Source organism: Betta splendens, chromosome 6 (assembly GCF_900634795.4).
Source record: "Betta splendens chromosome 6, fBetSpl5.4, whole genome shotgun sequence".
In the NCBI taxonomy this organism is placed as follows: Eukaryota; Metazoa; Chordata; class Actinopteri; order Anabantiformes; family Osphronemidae; genus Betta; species Betta splendens.
The window spans coordinates 14,509,939-14,531,621 of NC_040886.2; the positions used below are offsets into that span (position 1 = coordinate 14,509,939).

A 21,683-nucleotide genomic window follows, 5' to 3' on the forward strand; every position below is an offset into this window, starting at 1 on the left:
AATTAGTTCAGTCCAGATGATCTAGAACTATCTAGATCTAGAAAATATATATTGATTTTTTTAATAGCTAAATGCAAATTTGATCAGTCTCAGTATAATCAATTTAAATAACAGTACAGCAGAACTGATGGTTTTGCAGAATGAGTCAGTGCCAGTAAATATTGAGCATTGTTGTGACTTTAGCTTCGGTGACACAGCAGTGACGCCACGTTCTAAAAGCGCCCTCCGTGAATCAGTGGAGGATAAGAATAACGGTGACACATGCAGAAAGCGCTCTGCAGAGACTCAGTCTGGACACAGCGGGGGGTCCCGGGCCTGGTCTCCCACCGCGCTAGACGCTCCCCGGAGAGTTCCCTCTTCAGTCATAAACCGTTTGTTTGGTCGAGGTGCTCGACGGCGCGCGCAGCATGAATCACTCGCACGCGGTGACTTGCAGAATCCTTCACAGACTGAGCTTCATCAGGAGAGAGGATTTACTGCTCCTCTGGCGAAAGCAAATTGTCCTTTGAAGACGTTGGAGTTTTAATCTACTCTGCTCAAACAAGCAGAGCAGCTACATTAGGGCCTGAGTGATGTAGGATAATTTTATGCCAACTTCAAGCATGACCTAGAATAATCACCAGTTATAATTAGAGGACATAGTAAGATGTCAGTTTTAGATTTCCGTTACAATATATTTTTTAATTTCCTTAATAATTACACTATTTCTCTCATGAGCAGAAATATAATGTTTATGCTGAGGCCCAAGAAAGAACTAAATCTGTTGATGTGGACACTGTTCATTTGACAGTATATCCCAGCGAGGGCTCACGGCTGGTCTCACATTCAAGTACTTTTTTAATTAGCTTTTTCCCTCTTACCCTGTCACTTGAATATATTTAATATTTAAAAAAGGGACTGGGGTGAATTTTGCTGGACAGACCGGCTCGAGGCCAAGAAGCATTCGATTAGATTATGCGGCTGATCTGGATGTGACATTTGGACTTTTTTTTTTTTTTTATATTCTGACAATGAATGTTAGAAACCTGATTCGAACCCAGATGGGAATATGTGCAGGTTCACAAACCTCCAGCGACAGAGAGCGGGGGCAGGATTCACGCCAACGTCGCCTCATGACTGGTTCCTGGTGAAGCTGCACATCCGGGCAACTTTTAGCTAATTACTGCAGCTGCACTCACAGCTCAGTAAACCACAGCAATAGAGAGGTGAGTATAGTTCAAAGACCTCGTCAACGACGCTGACGCACCAGACCATGTCTGTGAGCATGTGTCATGTCTTTGGAGTGACAGTTAATTATAACCCACGTAACCTTATGCCAGCGAGAAACTGGCTCAGTTTGACGCCTGGTGAATTCATGAATGGGATTCCTAGAAACCTTAAACCCTGTGACTGATAGCTGGTGATGCTGCGTCCTAAGAAAGCTCTCGGACATCATGTGCCATGAGTATATTTATTTTCTCAAGTCATTTACAGTACAAAATAGACCTTCGGGTAACAAAATAGCCACGACTATATTGAAAACAACAAAACTATCAATATCTAAAGCAGCAAGCTGAGAAACACTGCAGGATAGAAGCTTCTGAAACTCGATGTTAATAATGAGGAAAAACCTCAAGATTAATGATACATACGACTTCTGTCGATGGGAACTTCCTTTCTATTGCTAATTGAACTTTTTAAATAACACCTGCAGTCTAGTGGCAGTTGAAGTAGAACATGTGACAAATGGCATCGGCCAGATATCGAGTATCAGAGCGGTGCTTTCTGACTACGGAATCAGAAAAATATATTAAATTATCTAATTTGACAGACTGGAAAAACCAGGAGTCATATCGCTCCTTCTGCAATCTGAATACTTGCAACGACAACACCACTTATAACACAGAGGTACTGAAAAAGAGAAGCAGTGCCGACAGGTGTTGAACAAAGTCACCATAAATAAACATTTACATACAGTAGCATATAGTCTGGCTATCAAATATACAATGCTTTTTCAAAAAAGGATAAACTTTCTATAAAGCTAGTACAAATGGAATTAAGAAATATTTCTGCCGCAGTATTGTGTCATATCTATTTACAGACGATAACAGAACCAACATAAATTCTATTGTGCCTACGTATGTTTAGAGCATGCAGTTTTGCAGATTTTCACAGAAAAAGTCACAAATGTAAACAATAATCTTTCCACATATATTTTCTGTAATAATGACAAACGTTTCACTTTAGACTTCTTTTAAATTTATGTCTTAAATACTTTCCTAGTTTAAAAGTGTCCTTCACTTAACCTGCTTCAGGGCTTTAGCCTCGTAGCTGCTAACCGGTGGTTGCCAGATGTGCGGTGCATCACACCAGTAATCAAAAAGAAGCGCTGGCAGACAGCTTTCTCCCACTGTGTACCCTTAAACAACCTGCAGTCACCACAAATGTCTAGAACTATACTCCTGGAATACCAAGCACTGTAAAGTCTACCATGGAGGCTATAAAATCCATTCGTCCCCACTGGAACTGACACTGGGTTGAACAATAAAAAACATTAAAATATACATACTGCGCCAGAATTTGCCCAAAGTTGCTCAGGTATGTTTAACTCTTAAGTAACAAAACCACTGTATGACACTGAGTCTGTACGTGTGTGTAGGAGCAGGTAGGAGCAGCGCTAGAACCTTCGTTACCTGATGAGGCCATGCTGAGGCAGGTGGGAGGAACAGAGCCTCGGGCAAAACATGCAACCGATAAATGGCACTTCCACCCTCCAGGGATGAGGATGGGTGAAATATTGGTTTCATATACAGAATAGACCCAGATGGTGGTAACGTGTGCTTAATGAGCCATGTACCTGCTACAGCACATCATAGGTTTATGAATGGGACTGAGGAAGGATGACTTTGCCAGGACAGGAAGTAGGTTTTGTTAATGAGGTCATATTTTGTGACTCTCAACGTACTATTGCAGTATTAATAGTATTTTATTCTATTGCATTCAGTACATTAGTTAAATATGCTGATTGTTAAAGTTTTATGGGCAAATGTACAATTTCAGTGCATAAATTAGACTTGTTAAACAAACAAATAAATAAATAATGGTTAAATAAAATAAAACCCACTGGGACACAAACCTTTTATCACATTGTTAGCTAAAAGAGGGAAATATTCACAGAAACACAGATGATGTGACACCACACTAGCATACAGCACATTTAGAGGAGCGAGATCGGCTCATCCAACACCACCAAGATGAGACAGAGCGCACGGTTCTCATTCTGTGTGTGTATGCAGTACCTTCTCATTAGAGACACAACTCCCCTTTCACTTTCTACCACAATTAGAAAATTCCCGTTGGCTCTAGAGTCGCGAGGACGAGGGCTGGTCTGAAGCAGACGTCTGTCCCTGCGCAGGTGACGCCCATCCAATCAACATCGGACGACACCTCTCAACAAGCTAGTCGTGATTAGCAGCACTGCTGTGCCGGCAGTTAGAGTCAAAATGGACCAACCTACCTCACTCCCCTGAGGGAAGACAGGAGAGAGAGAGACAGTAATCAGTCACATGAACTCGACAGGATGCTAAAGACAACAACTCAATGTTCTCTTTCTTACGGCGCGAGATGAGAAGCCTGTTATCGCCTCGTGCAAAAATAGGCTGCTCGTCTAAATCTCACTAATTAACAAGCTGAGTCTTTTTCTGCGCAGACAAAGAAAAGCAGGCGCTTGGTGGTTTAGAGGAGGTATGTGTGCTCTATTTCTGGAGGAACAACAGCTTGTATGTAAGTGCAGCATCTGTCTGCGCTGACTAGAGACTCAGCAACAGTTGTTGGTCAACAGTGAGCTAGTTCCACCTTTTCACTCCCCCCAAAGACCACTAATTATTGTTTATGCATTTCTGTTTGTGTATTATTTAAACAAACAAATTACTGGCTGCATTAGCTACTGTATGAATGTTTTTGATTTATGGCCAAGTTATCGGCTTCTCCATTTGGACGTAGAAGCAGTGTTCATTTTGTTATTTGACACAGGTTTCCTACAATTCAGAAATGATGTAGTTGCCAAACTGCCCACCCGTCCCGTCTCAATCTCATACATTTTTAAAGGCCAATTTCACTCTTTCTATGGCTCTAGTTTGGGGAAAACATTTATATGAATGATATAAACTTGCCTTAGCCTTGTCAATATGAGAAAGTCCCTGAGCTTCTGTCTGAAACTTTTCTCACTAAAACTAAAAAGACTAAGGGGAAAACATGATACAAACTCAGAACTATATTAATACAGAATTTTATACAGTTATTCCTAAAACTGGAGCCACAGAAAGAGAGCTGTGAATTAGTGAAGTCATCCCTCAGCATCATCATCTACGGCATCGTTATTTACAGCCAGACTGACATCAGATCCTTCCACAATCAAATGAATCCTGAACAAAGATTCACAGTATTTAACTTTAAAGGGTCAGTTCACCAAAATAACAAAAACGTGTATATTACATTGAGCAAGTGTCAGAGGTTGATCTTTAAAAAAATGTTATCAGGGTGAAATGAGTCTTTAATGGTGTTCAGCACCACTATGTACAGTGAGACAGAGATCGGCTACGACCATACCTTGCTCTCTGGGACGCCAGCTCCGATAACCAGCACCAGACCACAGCCACTATTACAATCATTCCTATGAAGGGGATGGAGAGAACATGGTGCTCAGACGGATGGATGAATCTCTGAGGAGAAAATAAAAACACACAAGGACCATGGGGATGAAGGGAAGGAATGAACTGATGGGTTGAAAACATAGACACAGATAAAACAACCACTAAATTAAAACTGACGTGGCGTAAGGCTGAGATAGGAAAAGAAGGAGAGGTGATGGACTGAGGCGCATTTCCAATAAACAAATGAAGCATCACTTTATAGTGACATACATTCCAACCAACGTGTGTATGTGCAACAGTCCTGTGAGGCATTCACTGACAGCGTGTGACGTTATGATGACAAAAAAAAAACAACATACAGTATGTCATGACTAGCATATGATGACCAGCAACAGATGTCTCTCTATCCTCATTTTATAATTCAGTCAATTTTATGTTTTGGCAAAAAGGTCACAGACATTCAGAGAACAAGGACAGCGTCAGAGACAGGCACAGGCAGACAGTTTGACACGAGGCAGACGTCTCATCACACCTGACGAAACAGACCTTTCACTTCTAACCTCAAAACAAAGCCTGGTTGTGGGCGTGGGTACTTCGCATTTTCAATATTTGGATTCAATGATTGGGGCCCTTTTCTTTGGAGACCGTAGGAGAAAAGAAGCCTGTCTGCCATGTAACGCAGCTGAAACCCACAGGTTGGGCTGTCGCTGCATTTGTGCACGCAGGCCGCGAGAAACCGAGACGACAGACAAAACGCATCAAAGTATCATGATCAGCAAGAGTTCAGCTGCTTGAACACATGAAAGCATCACCCACATTCAAATATGTGGTAAGTTAACAGAATGTTTTTTTACTTTTAAAAAGCAAATTGTTGTTTTTTTTTTTACTTCAAGCTGACTTTAACGCATCATCTTATGAAATGATAAGTCCTGAAACAAACAGACAAAGCAGCACTCCACAGTAACATAAACATCGACCGGCTGCATTTTTCTTCATATTTGCCGTTTTTGTCCCACAACAGCATCAAAGCTTTGTTGTCACAAAGGTTAGGACACAGACACAGTGGAGGGTGGGCGTTTTCTCAGAAAGCACATAAAGAACATTGATACAGACTGACTGGCCAAGTCAGTTCATATCTACACACAGAATGCTTTAGTATGAGACACAGACACAGGCGTTAGCTGGAAACACATTCATGTTTATAATCACGAAATGTAGCTTTAATTAAAGTTTTAGTTCATTATAAAATATATAGTATCTCTTTCTTTTGCTGTATATTATGCATGTGCCCCTCACCTGAGCCCCTCCTGAGAGCTTCTCCAGCTCTGCCTTGCAGCGCAGCAGCTCCTCCGCCAGCTCGGCGCGTTCCCTCTGACTGCAGTCGTACAGCACCTGAAGCTCCTGCAGCTCCATTTTCAGGCCGTCGCACTGGAGGAAATGAAAAGGAGAAATGCTTTAGACTGTTAATGTCTGTATTGAACCCACACCGCTTAGCTCGGCCGCTGGCCATCGTACCTCTCTCTGAACCTGTGAGGCCTTCTCCTCAGCCCTTTTCAGCTGGTCCCTCAGAGAGAATATCTCCCCGATGCCGCCGTTCCAGCTGGTCGGTGTCACAGGCTTCCCTTCAAATGAAATATTCTTCTGGATGGAGGCGTCCACCAGGCGACAGTTCTCAGACTGGGCCATGGTCATGTAGCTCTCAGCCATGACCTCGTCTGGGCCCGTCTCCATCTCTTTTCCCTCCGTGCCCTCGCCTGCGTCTTCCTCTTTCAGTGACAGATAGACACTTGAGCTTTGAGAAAGATAAAAAAAAGAGGATATTGGTAAATGGTACGCAGTGCTTTAAATTCTGCTGGAATACACACAAGCTCAAAAATAATATTCAATTGTGGTGATAATATCAGTGATTAAAGTGATACAGGGTTGAGAGCACAGAATGCAGGATCTTGTCAAACACATCTTGCGAAACTATATTTAACTTTAGCAATGTAATATTCAGCTTTTCAGCTTTGTGAGTCTAAGAAGCAGCAGCAAGGTAATGACATTTCTGCAGGATAATTATAATCTAATTAAGACATTTTTTTAACTGCCACTGAAGACAAACAAATCACAGACTTTGCCGTAAGTCTAAAAAACCCAAACAGCCTCGTTAGCTTTTTCTGTCCCCCCTCACATTACATATGTGCTGCAGTGACTAAGCAGGTGTCCAGTTGTCTCTAAATGAAACATGACGTGAATGGCTGTGACGGGAGGGGGGGCTGTATTCCTGGGGGCAGCCCTTCCAGCTGATCCGGTTCACAGCACACAGCTGATAAGTGAGACGTCTTTGACCTCTCACCATGTCCTCTGTCTCTGCAGCAGCTGCAGCCTCTCAGTCAGACGCCTGTTGTCCTCCTTCAGGGCTTGACACTCCTCCCTCAGCACGCGGCCCTCCTCCTTCAACAGGTCCACGTCACCTGGAAGACGAGAGACGAAGGTCAGAAGTAAGAGGAGACAAAACGTGCAGCCATGTTCAGTTGCATTATCTCCCCTGTGTCCCACCCGAGGCTCAGCTGCAGAGCACAGCAGTGATATCATGCGTCGGGCGCGCGTAGCCCTCCCTCATGACTTCATGCCCCTGGTATCCTAAATGTGCGCGCACACGCACACACACGAACACCACGTCCCGCTGCAACACTCAGCAGTCCATTTGCAATATTTATTAAACGCCACAAATGATTTATGTCCTTGACTGCAGGGTGCTGACATGATGTAAGCATGGAAGGAGAACATCTATAACATCATGCTTTGTTTTCTTGATACCAGCCACGAAGATGGATCGAGCGCCGCGTGTACCAGCAGTAGGCAGTTTAAATTTTAACGCGCAAGCAGAAACTGTTTTTCTGTCCACACTTCTCACAGATGGGTGTTTTGCACAAGGTGTGAAGTCTGGTGTACTGTTAAAATGTGGTACGCGATGGGGACATACGGTGTACCTTCTCTCTGTCATGTTTTTTTCTCTCCTGTGACTACACTGATCTCACCCATCTCCTTCCCCCTCACCCTCTCTCCTCTCGGCCTCCCTCCGCTGGCTCTTCATGCTGATCTCAGCCCTCAGCGTTGTGATCTCCAGCTCGTACTCCTGGGTCTCCTCGCTGAGGCGCTGCAGCTCTGCCCGCCGGCGGCACAGCTCCTCCTGCAGCGACGCAATGTCGTTCTCCCTCTCTGCGGCCGCCTCCTCGGCCGCCTGCTGGAGCAAGATCACCTCCTCCTGGGCCGTGCGCAGCTCCTCCTGGGCCTCGGCCAGCTCGCTCTCCTTCTCCTCCTCCAGGCTGTCCATCTCCTCCTGCACAGAGCGCAGCTGGGCTGAGGGGAGAGAGGGAGGAGAGGAACATTAGGTTTTCTGTGTGCGGATGTGTGCGGTTGAGATTGCAGAGTGTGTGTGTGTGTGTGTGTGTGTGTGTGTGTGTGTGTGTGTGTGTGTGTGTGTGTGTGTGTGTGTGTGTGCGTGTGTGTGTGTGTGTGTGTGTGTGTGTGTGGATGCTGTTAGAAAACGCTGCTGATGTAACTGATGATGTAACAGATGGTAACAGACATTTTCTTTCCAGGGTGTGATTACTAGTTTTCAAGAAAAGCAGTTCTTTGTGGGCAAGAATGTTTTTATTTATTCATTTAACACTATTCTTGTTTCAGGTTTTATTCACATTAAGCACATGTGTTATTCACGAACAATTGTCTCTAAGGAAATTGCTTTTTGATTTATTTATACATCCACCAAAGTGTAATAAAAATCTGGTCACAAAAAAAGACACTGCCCACAAATCAATTACCCAAATATTTGCATCAATTTAATATGTTCCAGTCAATTACACCGCAACACACTGTGACTATTCAGTGGCCGATGAGACAATTGAAATTCATAGAAAGTGGAAATCCTGTCAGCTCAAACAGAAAACTCAGCAGCTCTTGGCCAACAAAGTAATGAAATATGCAGTATCCAAGTTGGATTTTGAGTTTGAAACAGAAATCCCTATTGTCAGTACACGTCATTGGTGAGTTTCACTACTGCGTTACCTTGCAGATTCTGGATCTGGCGTGTGAAGGCTTCAGCCTGATGAGCACTGGCCAAACGCTCTTCTTCCAACAGACCTGAGGAAGGGAAGAGAGTGGAGGGAAGGAGTGGAGGGGAGGGAGGGAGACCAGCAGCCCATTAAAGAAATCCCCGTTTGATATGTTGATATGTTAATGTATGGCTGAATAGCATCAGCAGGTCTGTGTCTATATGTTAAATGAAATGTGAGCGGGACCAGAGTTTTACATTCGTCAGATTATTGTCTTAAAATGCATTCTGCTCATGAGTAATGTATTAAGTTAAGGACAACAGAGGACAACAAACAGATTGTTTTGGATGCTATTTTCACAGCTTTTGGTTTGCTGCTATTTTTGACTCCATTCCTTTCTGCTCCCACTGGTATGTGCCACGCTGATTAATTTCTGTTGTATTCTTCAGGCAGATCCCTGTTGTGGTTTTAATAAAACAGCAGCTAAATTTAGAGGGGGGGGGCGGTTTTCCTGTGTATTCTTTAAGATTCAATTCATACTGAAGTATGAAGCTGCTGATTGCTGTAGAATCACATCTGTGATCCCAGAGCAATTAAGTCTGCTCGCTTTGATCATCATCTGCCCGTTTCTCCATCTGATGTTTTTTGAATTTGTCCAAAGTTTGGTGAACAAACACTCAGCCAAATCCCCTTTAATCTCCACCTATACTTCACCTTATCACCCCCCTCCACTATCACAAACACACCAGCCCCCCGACAGCTGCCAGCAGCCTGAACAGCTGACCCTTCCCACTGGGAGCTGACCAGCAGGAATTCCTGGCGTGGTCTAGGACACCCAGTCTGGAAGCTTCCCCGCGTGCACGCAGTTGTTTGAGGAATGCTTTCACGGGTACCGGACAAACAACTGAGCTCACCACACTGCGTCTTTTATTAGGACACTGAGTTACGTGCACTCTGTGAAAAATGTGCACGGGGTGAGCTCAGTGCGGCCTCATACCTACGGGTTTACGCACCGAGAGTGTTCCTGAACATTAAGCTCATCATTTCTGCGGGGAGGTGTGATGCTCCATTTAGTGGCTATGAGACACGAACCATGTCACTGACTGCATTTGCACTACATGTTCAATAAGGCCATTGTAAACAAGAGATGTCTCCAGTGGAGAGTTAAGCCGTCCAGGCAGAGAACAGCCGGCTTTTATTTAGATAGACCGTGTGAAAATGTCGGTAGTATTGTTTTATTCAGCACCTCGACTGTGGAGACATGGCCAGCGCTGGTCTTAGCAAACGTGCTGGTCTATGTGTGGCCTTGTGATGCACGGGGTGCACCCTGCCTCACCCCAAACAACAGCTGGGAAAGACTCCAGAACCCCTGAAACCCTAACAAGGAGAGGCAGTTTAGGTGATGGATGGATGTCAAGTGTACTGCAGAGTTCAGCTCGCATGATGCAAATTTAGTGAAATGTACACGATGGAATATTGACGTCTGCTTCCTTCTCCCAGCGTGAATCTCTGCTTAGTTTCTGTAGAAGGTATAAGTGTAAATGATGAAATACGTTTTGCATTAAATTCAGGGCAGTAAATAATGGATATAATGGTGTTAGATTTAATGATTTCAGGCATTAAAAATGAATGAGAGCCTCACCTTGCAGCTCATGGAAGCTCTCCTGGTGTTTGCTAGAAGTCTCCCTGGCGTCCTCCAGCTCCAGCAGCAGCTGCACCACCTGGGCCCTCAGCTCCTCCAGCTCCTGCTCCTCCGTCAGCAGCTCCTGCTCCTTCCTCCTCTTCTCCTCTCCCTCGCCCTCCTCCTCCTTCAGCTTCTTCTCCTCGCCCTCCTCCTCCTGAGCTCGCTCGCGGTCCATCTCCTCCTTCTCATTGTTCTCCTCCAGGACGCCTCTCTCCTTGGCTGTGATCTCGTTGTCCATGGTGGGGCTGCTCTCTGCCTTCAGATCGCACAGGTCATCTGATAAAAACAGTGATGTTAGGAAGACATGTCGGCTAGAGAAGAAGAGGGGAGCAGAGAGAGATTTATAGATAAGCCCCTCAGCCATCACCAGAGTTCATCTTCGCTTTAAACGCATCCTAGATGTGCTTTCTTTTGAATCAACAGCACCATCTTGTGATTAAAATCGCAAAAGTCCACAGCAGAAAAGCCCCCACTCAACACAAGTCTCCTTATATAACACAAACTAAGACTCAGACCGCGAGGAGGTCATAAGTAAGACTTACTCAGAAAGGAAACGGGAATTATTCACCTGGGGAACCACGCTTCAGATTGCATTCTGAGAACAGCCGAGTGTTTCAAACCACACGGTTGTCGAGGTAAAAGATCATTGTGAAACAAAACGCTGATCGTTATTCATTTGCGACGATGAAAGCGTTTGATGTGCGCCTCTGGATTCTGTTTGTGGCCAGTAGGTGGAGCGCGTCAGTTACACAACGCTGAGCGGAGCGGGGAGGTGGGCCAGTGTGCTGAAGCAATCACTACATGACTCACCACACAGCAATGCACCTCAAAGAGCACAATAAGTCTAGCTACTACTCATAGTCTGGAGAAGTGTGACCAGCACACATCTTCCTCGTACTACGCGGCTTCATTGCGGGGGATTTACTCGTCTTTGCAGACAGCGGAGCTCTTGTTAAGGGCTTATTAAGCCTAATGAGACGTTGTATATAATGGAGGGCAACATAAAGAAACTGGGCTTTACATCATCACTGTCAAAGCCTGTAAGAGCCCAAAACAACTGCAGAGCCGCCACAGCAGCATAACTACAAATTCCCCTGTCCATTCTTTTGTTATTAGTTTCGTGGGGCAGGAATGAAAGGTCAGAGCGACATGGTCATTATATCCGCAGCGCTGCTTCGCTCTCATAAGCAGTTGCAGGCTAAAATATCACTTGCACCCCATTATGAGTCTCACCCCTGCAAACCGCTTACATCACCCACTGGCCTGGTAACATTTCACACGTTTTGCTCCATAGCACGCTCTCCAAGGTCAAGCCCATCTCCCAAATACAAATGTAGCATCACACATTTGAGCTCAAGTGGCCCCGAAGTGCCTCGAGATCCCTGTTTGCACTAGTCACAAAGCAGCGAGAGAATGGGCGAGGACGGCGAATACAGACGTGTGAGTAAATTAAAGGGCCAACGAGGTGGGAGTGATGCTCACCAGTGAGCTCAGCCATAGTACAACCATGAACGCGACACATACAGTAGCTTCATCATATTACCTACAGTAAATGACATAAGCAGCCTTAGTCTGTGTCATAATAATGGTAACTTCAAGGATGATGCCCCTGAGAGGTTTCATTCATGAGCACGGAGCTATTTTGTCATTAAACTTTGATGCGGGTGTAATGAGTTAGTCATAAAGCAGAAAGCTGGAGCCGAGTGGCAGCGACGGAGCCGCTCGTACAGCCAACGGCGGCTGAAGCCCATCAAAAGACAAAAAGCTTCCCACTGATTATCACTCCTGTCCAAATCCATCAGGACGTCTAGCTGGAGGTTTATTAACGCACGTAGATTTGGCCAAAGCCTGTGATGGATTTTCTTAAGTCCTGCATGTGCAGAATGCAGAGTCCGGCAGCGGATGCAAACCACCCACGAGGATTCACTACAATCACTACTGCACACGCCTGGTTTGATGGTATCGCTGCACGTAATTACAGTTTCTGTTAACATATTATTAGGTGCCAATCAACTCTGCAAAGCACGCTCGCATGCTGTACAACCTCGCCACGCTTCCTGCCAGCCTCCATTCTTAGCTCGTCCCGGCAGCTTGTAAATCACTCCACTCCCCAAAGTTTTATCACCTCACCTTGTGAGCGAATGTCAAAACGCATCAGCCGCAGCGACACCTGTGCTGCCGGCGCCGCATAGCTGCCGGCACAGGGCGGGTGTTTAGTCACGGTGGGACTGCATTAGACACCGACGCCGTGCGCATGCAGGAGCAGGGACGGGCCGTCATCTCCAGAGCAAGGTTGCAGCTCCGGGGAGAGGATGACTTTATCTAGCCACAGCACATGCCTTCGTAATCACGTTGCAGCGAAACACATTGGAGTGTGTCAGTGCAAATATTGTGCCACTTTAAGAGAGAGAGAGAACAAGCAGGCTGTTCTTTGTCAGCTTATTGGAATAGCTGTCTGGGATTAAATTTGAACATCAACATGGCAACCCAAGCTCTTTTGGTATCCAGTGATGGAATGAGCGGCGTAATTAAATTTGCACTTTGTAAAATTGAAATGCCGAGTGTGGATTTTAGGCAAACAGATGCATGCTGGGAGAGGAGGGAATGTGGGACACAGTTGTTTTAACCTGGCACCGCAGGAGAGCGTTTCTCATCCAACGCCTTGTGACTCTGCATTTACAGTAGCCGCTCCGCATTTAGATATGCAACAGCACTGACATTCAATCTTAGCGTCAAAGAGTAAACAGCATTATGCATAACAAGACATGAGCTGTCACCTTATCTCACCTCCTCTTTCTACATTTATGCAAGTGGGTGTAATATGGATTGAAACGTGATGTAAAGCATTTGCACGATGGCAAACAACTCAAAGCTCCTCTCACTGGAGAAGCTATGTAATTATAGTTTTATTGTGTCGAGAGCAACATCTGGAAGTAAGTCAGCTGTGAAAGGAAGTGACGGCTCGATGAGACGGGAGCTGGAAGCTGGGAGCCTTGTGCTGAACCAAGCTTGAAAATGGGATTGAGCAGACAGGTGGCGGCGGCTGCTGTGCATTTGCGTGTATGAATATTTGTCTCCATGTGTGAGTGTGTGCTACAACTATTTGTGTTGCATTCATGCTTCTGTATCACCGTGAGCCCCATACAAACACAGCGCGTATGTTCACGCAGGGCCGCCATGTTTAAACTGCATGTGTTCGATACGTGTACAGATGCCTCGGATCGCTGCAGCTTTGTAGGAGTCCATGCATAATGCACCACCACCCCCTCCTACCCCAGCTTTGAAGCTCGCCCGGCACTGACGCGATAGCGTTACCCATGCACTGCTCGAACAACGTAGAGCAGTGAGGGAAGGGTCAAAAAGATGGAGAGGAAGCATGACGGCAGAGGAAGACAAGATGCACAACAAAAAAGGAGTCTGGTGAAGACACCGTGACCTCCTCACGCCAACAACCCAGAGCTATTCTATTAAATAGATGCAAACAATCAACCTGTGCACAGGACTGAACCTTAACGTTTCCCCGTCAGCGATCGTCTGTCTGAGACTAAACAGCTGGAGAGATGAACCACACAGATGGAGGTCCCATGAGGTGAACGCGGGTTTATGAGCATCTCTGCCTTGCTGTGTGCTTTAAGCATAAAAACACGAGGGAGAGTGAGAAACAACAGAAGCAGGAAAACACAAGGAAAGACGCAGGAACCGCAAGCAGCCAGACGTTGGGCTGACTTAATGAGCCGCCCGGTTATTTAAATGGAAAATCCATGTTTGCACTTACAAAAGGGAAATAAGAGAAAGTGGGTCAACGGAATGGAAACGCCTCACAGGACGTTATAAGTGTCCTCGTTAGATGAGGATGTAGAAAAACGCTGCGTGTGTACGTACTGTAGGTGATTGATTCAGAGCATATGTTGTTTAGCTCCTTCATTTAGGGACATGAAAAGGCACAGAGAACAAAGCCCGCTGAGCAGGCCATGCAGTAATAATCCATTTGGTCACAAATCAGTGGCTCCCACCTGAAAGCAATCCCTGGGGAAGATTGTTCAGTGCTTAAATCACAGAGTAAAGAGGGGATACCACGGCTCACAATGTCTCTAAAACTCAAAAAGAATAAAGACTCAGAGAGAGAGGGAGCGAGGGCGCTAATGATAGGCTGACAATGCTGAGAGTTTCTGAGGGAGAAGAAAAGTTCAGGAAAATCCATAGAATAAGCTGCAAAGAGTAGTTCGTGAACTCTCCCAATTCACTGAAAAGTTTCTTTTCATACATTACGCAATAAAGAGAGAAAATACATGCGGCACACTCAGGTTTTTCAGAGTGCCTGGAAAGCCTGGTTTTAAAAAGAGGCACTAGAGGAGAGATGGAGGAAAGAAGGAGCCAGGAGGCCCGAGGGTGGAAAAGCATGCGAGGCTTGTTTTCATTTAGCCCCATGACTGGCCATGTTAAACACTGATGCGTTCTTCTCTCACTGTTGTTCTTCTCAGAGGTTTCTGCTGTTCCCAGATTTCCAAACTTTGCTGTATATTAGTTCCAGATTTGTGCCGGAGCGCCCCTGGGGAGGTTCACCGTGTGAATTTTATACTGGAGAGCAGCGGAGGGAAACAGGGAAAGGGCAGGAGAGAAACACTGTGTGGGCCGAGGCGCTGGCAGGTGCAAAAGTTTATGTTCCTATGCATACGCATGCATGCGAGTGTGTTGGAGGATGTGTGGGCGCTGGAGAGAGCAGACTAGAAGAGGGGAGGAGATGAGTGGGAAAGCAGCGAGAAATGGCCTGTGACTTAGGCACAGGGAAGAACAATATGGCTGCGATGATTGTTGGTAGTGTAGTAGGGTGGAACAAGGTCACATCTTATTAGGTCCTCTGACTCAAACCAACTAAAGACTGAATCTACTTTATTCAATTAACAGCCTCAAATATGAGATAATGCCCTCACTCAGTCCACTTTGTTATGTGTCTACTCATATAGTGAGTGGATCAGTCAGGATTCATGGTAGATTAAACAAGACATTTCTATCACTAGATGCTGAATTTCCATTTTTAAAACGATGCCTCAGGCTGTGATTAAAGCAAATAGGTCCCCAGAGTTAAGATAACAGGAACGAGCTTGTTAGAGAGGAAGGATCTCCCCTGAGACAGCATCCAAGTTACCACGGTCAAGAGGGGGCTCCAGCAGGAAACCTGATGAAGCATAGTTAGCGGGAATAAAGTGCTTCATTACAGGTTTACAGCTGACGCAGCAGAGCACGGTCTGTAGGAAAGAGTCGGTTATTGAGGACACAGGAAAGGGAAGCGACAAGCTTGCAACCATGCGACTGGTCAAGGTGCTGAGAGGTCGACAACCTTTGACCCCTGAGTCACTATTCAACATCCGCTTTAAACAGCGTTCAGCACTGAACTGTACATTCAAAGCATGCAGAAAATACACACGTCTTCCTTGTTTGGACACACACTAAACATTCCAGACATACCTCCCCACAGAGCCGCATGTGTACGTGGAAGCGAGAAAAAAAAAAATGGATGCATTGTGCCAAATGTCAACGGAATGATTGTACGTTACAAACAAGTTGTGTTGCGGATCTCCAGCAAAGTGAGATTAACACACGCATGAGCACCAACTGAAACACAAAACACAGCTTCTAAACAACATGAGCAACACGTCCAAGTCTGGACCAATGACTAACTCATCCCCCCTCTGGCTACCAGCCAACCATTACCTCAAACCTGCACAGACGCCATAGTTGACTTCAACAATTCCCACTTTTCAGCCGTCAGTCTGTCTCGAACGCAGCCTCCACCTCCTACCACCTGACCTCCGGCGCCTCCGCCTGCTCAGCTCAACCCCCCCATCCCCTACTCTGGGAGTCAGCACGCTCTTGGTAGACATAAACATCGACCCCATCCACCTATTCAGCTGATCAGGATCTGATCTGTAGTGCAGGTCTAAAAATAGCCGCGCGCACCAAACAGCAGCTCGGCATCGCTGACAAACACACGCTGACAAAACAGCTGCACAGACCTGTAGAGTCCAAAGCCTCCTCGATGAGTGGAGGTAAACGCAGTCCATCCATAACCCCCTGAAGCTGTGGCGAAGAGGGAGAGACAGAGAGAGAGAGAGAGAGAGAGAGTGGGCGAGAGAGGGTCAGAGGCTCCACACGCCCACCTCAGCTGCGGGGGGAGAGAGAGAGAGACAAACACACTGAAAGTACTCAGGACAGCGTCAAGTACTCGGACACGCACCCGGCGTCAGAGTATATGCGCACACGCAGCCCAGACACACACATATACACACGCAGCCTGTACCTCCGGAGGATTTGGGAGGATCCGGGGAGCCGAAGACAGAGTTACGGAGCGTGGGAGCGATGCCGAGAGGGAGGAGAGGAGGAGTGGCGTGGAGGGCAAGATGCGGTTCTCCAGACTGCAAAGTCGGTGTCGCTGCGAAGACCTCCCTCCCTTCTTCCTCCCTGCCTCCCTCCCTCCCTCCCCCGACACAAACACACGCTCTCTCCGTTCCTGGTTTACTCACTCTGCACTATTTTACACCTCTTCCTTCGTCCCTGTGCCTCTTCCTCCTCTCTTTACACACCACAAATGCTAGTCCCTAATCTCATTACACACACACTCACATGGTTTGACGGAGTGCACACACACAAGCTACAGTCCCTGCAAATGAGCACCGAACTAACTAAATAGAGTTACTAAGTGTCTATGGACTCAACATTCAGATGTTTCTGACAGTTACACATTACAAGAGAACATACTATAAAACACATGCATACAAACTGCAGCTTTTTGTCTCTCAGCAATCACTGTTCATCTGTGCTTTCATACACACACACACACACACACACACACACACACACACACACACACACACACACACACACACACACACACACACACACACACACACACACACACACACACACACACACACACACACACACACACACACACACACACACACACACACACACACACACACAGCCTCAACCCCTGAGCCAAATTAATTTACCCATAATGAGATCCACACAAGCTGTTGCATCAGAGGCTGAGCGCTTACGCTGCAGGTTACTGATCATTTCCCTTCCATTGTTCATTTCCTCCTCTTGCTAACCCTCTGCCTAGCGCTAATGAGCAGTGGTTGTTACACTATAAACAGCATCTGAAGCTGCCGCCTGGCCGTTCATTCTTACCCTCTGCACACGCGTGTGTGTATGTGTGTGTCTCCGTCTCACCTCGTTCTCTCTTTCCGTTCCAGCCGCTATCACATCTGGCGACTCTTGTGCACTTCAGAGCCAGAAATATAAGGTGTGCCGTGAAACTGTCGTGAAAATATGTCAGCACTGGGAGAGGAAAGGAGGGCCAGGCTTAAACGTTCACTTGCCCAGTAGGAGGATATTATCACACACATATCACAGAGCTGACAGAAAGCAGGAAGTTCTGCACAAACGCACATCAATAACATGCAACATGGTCACACATCTTCTCGTGTGGAACCAGGGGGATCTTCTGAAAGAGGAAATGTTTAAAAAAGTAAAAGCGGAAGCTGTGTGTTACAGAAATAGACCGAAGCAAAACGTCTGTCTGAGGCTTTGAATGAGTAAGTGACATCTGAGACAGACCATAAGTTACACCAGTTCAAAATGACTGATGCATGCTAAAGCAATTCCCTCACTTCCGCGTTGCCCCGTGCAACACTCGTCAGGCAGCTGTAATCCACCAGCATGGGAAAGTGAGCATGGAGGCATCTTTCAGCTTCAAGTCATCCCAGTTTCCTCACCACACAAATAACAGCCCCCCCCCCCCCCCCCCACACACACACACACACAGAGGAAGCACGAGCTGTGGGGAGAGTTGGCTGAAGGTGTTGATAATGAGCTGACAATGTCTGGCGTCAATCCACCCGTGTCACTCTAGTGCGGCAGCAGCCTGGCCGCCGAGAACGAGCACAGAAGGAACGCAGATACCATCAAACTCTGGGCTAAGACGCGAAAAAATGCTAAATCTGGTCCCAGAACCAGACGGACGGGATGTTACTGCCTTGGGACTAAACCCGCGGCCACAGAAGCGCTGTGGGAAGGTACACTCAAATTACCCCACTCGTCCTTTGGCTACACTTTAAAAAAAAGCTAACAACAACAATGACAAACAGACCACGACTGGTGTCGTTTGACCAGTCTGGTCACTGTGCAGTGGGAGTGTGTTAGAGATGAGCTGTTTGTTCTGTAACAGAGAGCAGGAGCAGTCCCACAGAGTGTGAGGTCATACGAAGGGAATCCATCCACTCCTCAGACTGGGGTCTTTGTTTTGTCCAGATTTGTCATACAAGTCATACACACGACGCCTACGGTTAGCTGGAGTAGAGACCAGAGGAATGTGAGCCTGTAATTGACATGAAACCCACAAGCGCTTATTTCATTCAAACACACAAAGGCCCCATCGTTTTTTTTTTTTTTGCATTTGCAAACATGCATCTATGATCTAACTTTCACTTTTACACAGGCAGCCTTGCTCCGTCTGTGTCTAGATGGAGCCCCCCTTGGTGATAACATGTCAGTGTTGTGTTTAGAACTTGTTTCCACTGCCCCCTCTGCCACCTGTCAAAAAATCTGTTGCTGTCAGTTAATGTCAGTGCGATGACAATGTGACACATCTACCCAAAAGGCAAATGTTGATCTGGCTTCTCGGCTGACGTTAACATCCAAAAGAAAAATAAGCCAGACAATAACGCAGGCGGCTTCGGCGTCATGCTGTCGTCAGACACGCTTGAAAACAACATGATCAAATAGTAATAAATGTAAGAACAGTCTGAACTCAGCTCTCACCTGTTCGGAGATCAACACGTATCTGTTTATACTTAGCTTTAAGTCCAGAAATGATGTCCATCCATCTTCTGCTGCTTAGTCGGGGTTGTCACGGGGCAGAGGTCTAAGCAAAGAAAAGAATTCACACCTCTATTTTGACATTGGGTAAAAACACAGCACAACATATTTAATACTTAATGAGGCGCTAATACGTTGTGCCGCTCTATTTCCTGCAGCTCGTTCATTATCGTGATTAGCTTACGCTAACTTTCTACTGAATGCTTCTTCTTCTTTTACATTTATCCAGTTTCATGCAGAAACAGCTAGAAGACGGTTGAAACTGAGAAACACTTCGTTATTATACCTTACATATAAGCTACGTCCAGTCAAACACCCCATTACCTTCCAAAGACGCAAACGGCTAAATAAGCTAACTATAAAGGTTAGCTTATTTAGCTAACTGTAGCTATCAGGCCTTGTCGGTTGGCCTCGTCAACACAAGTCGCAAGACAAGCAGGTGTCGTGGATACATTTTATTTATATTTGTAACCTTGCAGCTGTGCACGTGTAGGATGACTATGATGAAGATTCATGGTTTCATTGTTGGTAGCTAGCTAATAGAGGCAGACTATTGTTCGTAACCTACATCCACGTCTACCTTAATACATTAATGCATTAATAAATTCTGTACCAACCGCTGGGAAACGTTGTACCGCATTGACAGTCGTCTTCCCAGACTAAGTACGACGGTGGTACAGATCATCCACGTATATGACCTGTTAGTCTCGCCAACAATTTCCGGTTTCCATATTAATAAAGTGCGAACGACCCAAGTTCAAATACGTCATAGATGCTGCGCCCGCGAGGCTGTGCGCCCTCTACTGGCACCAATACGAAGTGTGAACTGGTCGATATGTGGGTTATTTTATGTCAATGTCAAATGTGATACAAATGCGTTAACACTAAACGTCCATCATCAGATCATTGCTAATGCTCATAACTGCTTGTGCATTGACAGTGATCAAATGCCACATGCCCCCCCCCCACCACTGCAGTTGATCGTTTGCTTGTAGGGGCAAACAGGCTGCATAATTCCCGTCTGGTGACAGTGTGCCATTGTCACAGTTATCTGGTCATGTAATGAAACCCAAGAGCTATAAAAGATAGTGATTCACCCCACAATTCACTCCACACCACTGGGCTGCCAGCCTTTAACTCCAAGCATCACTGTGGCGCTCCGTGGTTGCTTAGCAACTACCGAAAATTGGAGGTGCCTTTGAATTAGGGCATTTTAAGAGGTGATTTATACAAAGACCTTGGTGATAAATGTCTCTATAAATCTGGACACTTCCTCCTCTTTCGACGTCTTTGTCATTGGAAGGTCTAATTCTGGTCGCAGACGCTGCTGCGTCACAGAGCTGCGGATCTTGCAGCCCCTGAGGTGTAAGACGCAGCCCTTCGCAGGATACATTTTTATATTATAGTGCAGAACTAGAGGAAGGCAACATAATTATTTCCATGACATCATAAACAGGAAATGGGAAGGGCTCAGTGTGACTACAGGAGTATAAATCAATGTGGAAGTTGCCTGAGAGGTCAGAGCTTTCCCATCATAGGAGTCTGTGTACCCACAGTGACTGAAATACACACTGAAGCATGTATTTGTAAACATTCAAATACACGCTCCCAAAATTAAAATCAGCAAAGCCTACAGCTAATTCGATCTACACACTTCCCACTCTCTTCTTTGTTTTCACAGGGATGAAAAAAATATGCCTCTCTCACGCCCCCGCAGCAGCAGAGAGCAGGAGTAACGTTGCGGAGGTGCTTTCGGTGGCCTCCTCCGTGCAGGTCCCATATCCTGTGGTCACCATGCCAACCTGTGTGAGCCTAAAGAGACTTGATGAGGTCCTGGGATAATTAGCAGCTCATTATAGAGCCCAGTGAATGGGCCAATGAGCTCCAGGAGCCACATGAGACGGCGCAATGGAAAAACACGCAGGATCTGAGCTCACATCAAAGGAAAGCGCTCACTTTCATATCACATAATACAGAGGAGGGAGAGGGGGGGAAAGAAAATATTGCCCTGCATTCAAACACCTTCAAAAAAACCTCATAATCCCCCATTTTATGTATGTGTGTGTGTGTGTGTGTGGGTGGCTGTGTGCATGTGTGTTAGAGGATCTTTGTGTCACACCAATCCCTAGTATTTCTTCTCATCCCCAGAGGCCTTCGTTGCTCCACAAATGCATGAAACAAAGCTGCACCCCCCAACACACACACACACACACACACACACACACACACACACACACACACACACACAATGTGCAGGCAGTTCACAATACCTGTGTTCAACCTAAGCTCTCTCAGAGCACAGGAACATAGATTCCCAGTTAAGCTTTCTGTCTATCATCCCCATCCTGTTCCTCTCGTGTGTTGCCACGCAGACTACGCCGTGTGTACCACTGACTCATGATGCAGTATAAAGAGATGTTTTGTGTACTGATCCGTCCGCTCCTCCTG

General features: G+C 46.1%; 1 protein-coding gene across 11 annotated transcripts; it reads right to left on the reverse strand.

Moving 5' to 3' along the window:
* Positions 1-1,436: 1,436 nt before the first annotated feature.
* On the reverse strand, positions 1,437-19,891 carry LOC114856843 (coiled-coil domain-containing protein 136-like). Of its 11 annotated transcripts, none has more exons than XM_029152637.3 (11): positions 19,853-19,891; positions 19,179-19,281; positions 17,589-17,696; positions 10,314-10,631; positions 8,685-8,759; positions 7,674-7,976; positions 6,970-7,087; positions 6,147-6,423; positions 5,928-6,059; positions 4,588-4,700; positions 1,437-3,505 (listed from the first exon to the last, which is right to left on the reverse strand). In XM_029152637.3, the coding sequence occupies exons 2-11, from the start codon at positions 19,237-19,239 to the stop codon at positions 3,493-3,495; spliced, it is 1,518 nt and encodes a 505-aa protein (XP_029008470.1). In that variant the 5' UTR covers positions 19,240-19,281; positions 19,853-19,891; the 3' UTR covers positions 1,437-3,492. The 11 variants fall into 11 exon arrangements, 10 of the variants coding, with proteins under 10 accessions (XP_029008470.1, XP_029008472.1, XP_029008476.1 ...); XR_003786142.3 differs by having other exon boundaries at positions 3,430-3,505; positions 4,588-4,651; XM_029152639.3 differs by lacking the exon at positions 4,588-4,700.
* Positions 19,892-21,683: the final 1,792 nt, after the last annotated feature.

Coding starts and splice junctions, on each gene's coding strand:
- LOC114856843 (XM_029152637.3), bottom strand. CDS start 19,239: ATGGACATCATTTCTGGACTTAAAGCTAAGTATAAACAGATACGTGTT. Junction 10,632..17,588: donor GAACGGAAAGAGAGAACGAG/GTGAGACGGAGA, acceptor TGTTTTTATCAG/ATGACCTGTGCGATCTGAAG. Junction 7,088..7,673: donor GGAGGCCGAGAGGAGAGAGG/GTGAGGGGGAAG, acceptor CTCGTCTTCCAG/GTGACGTGGACCTGTTGAAG.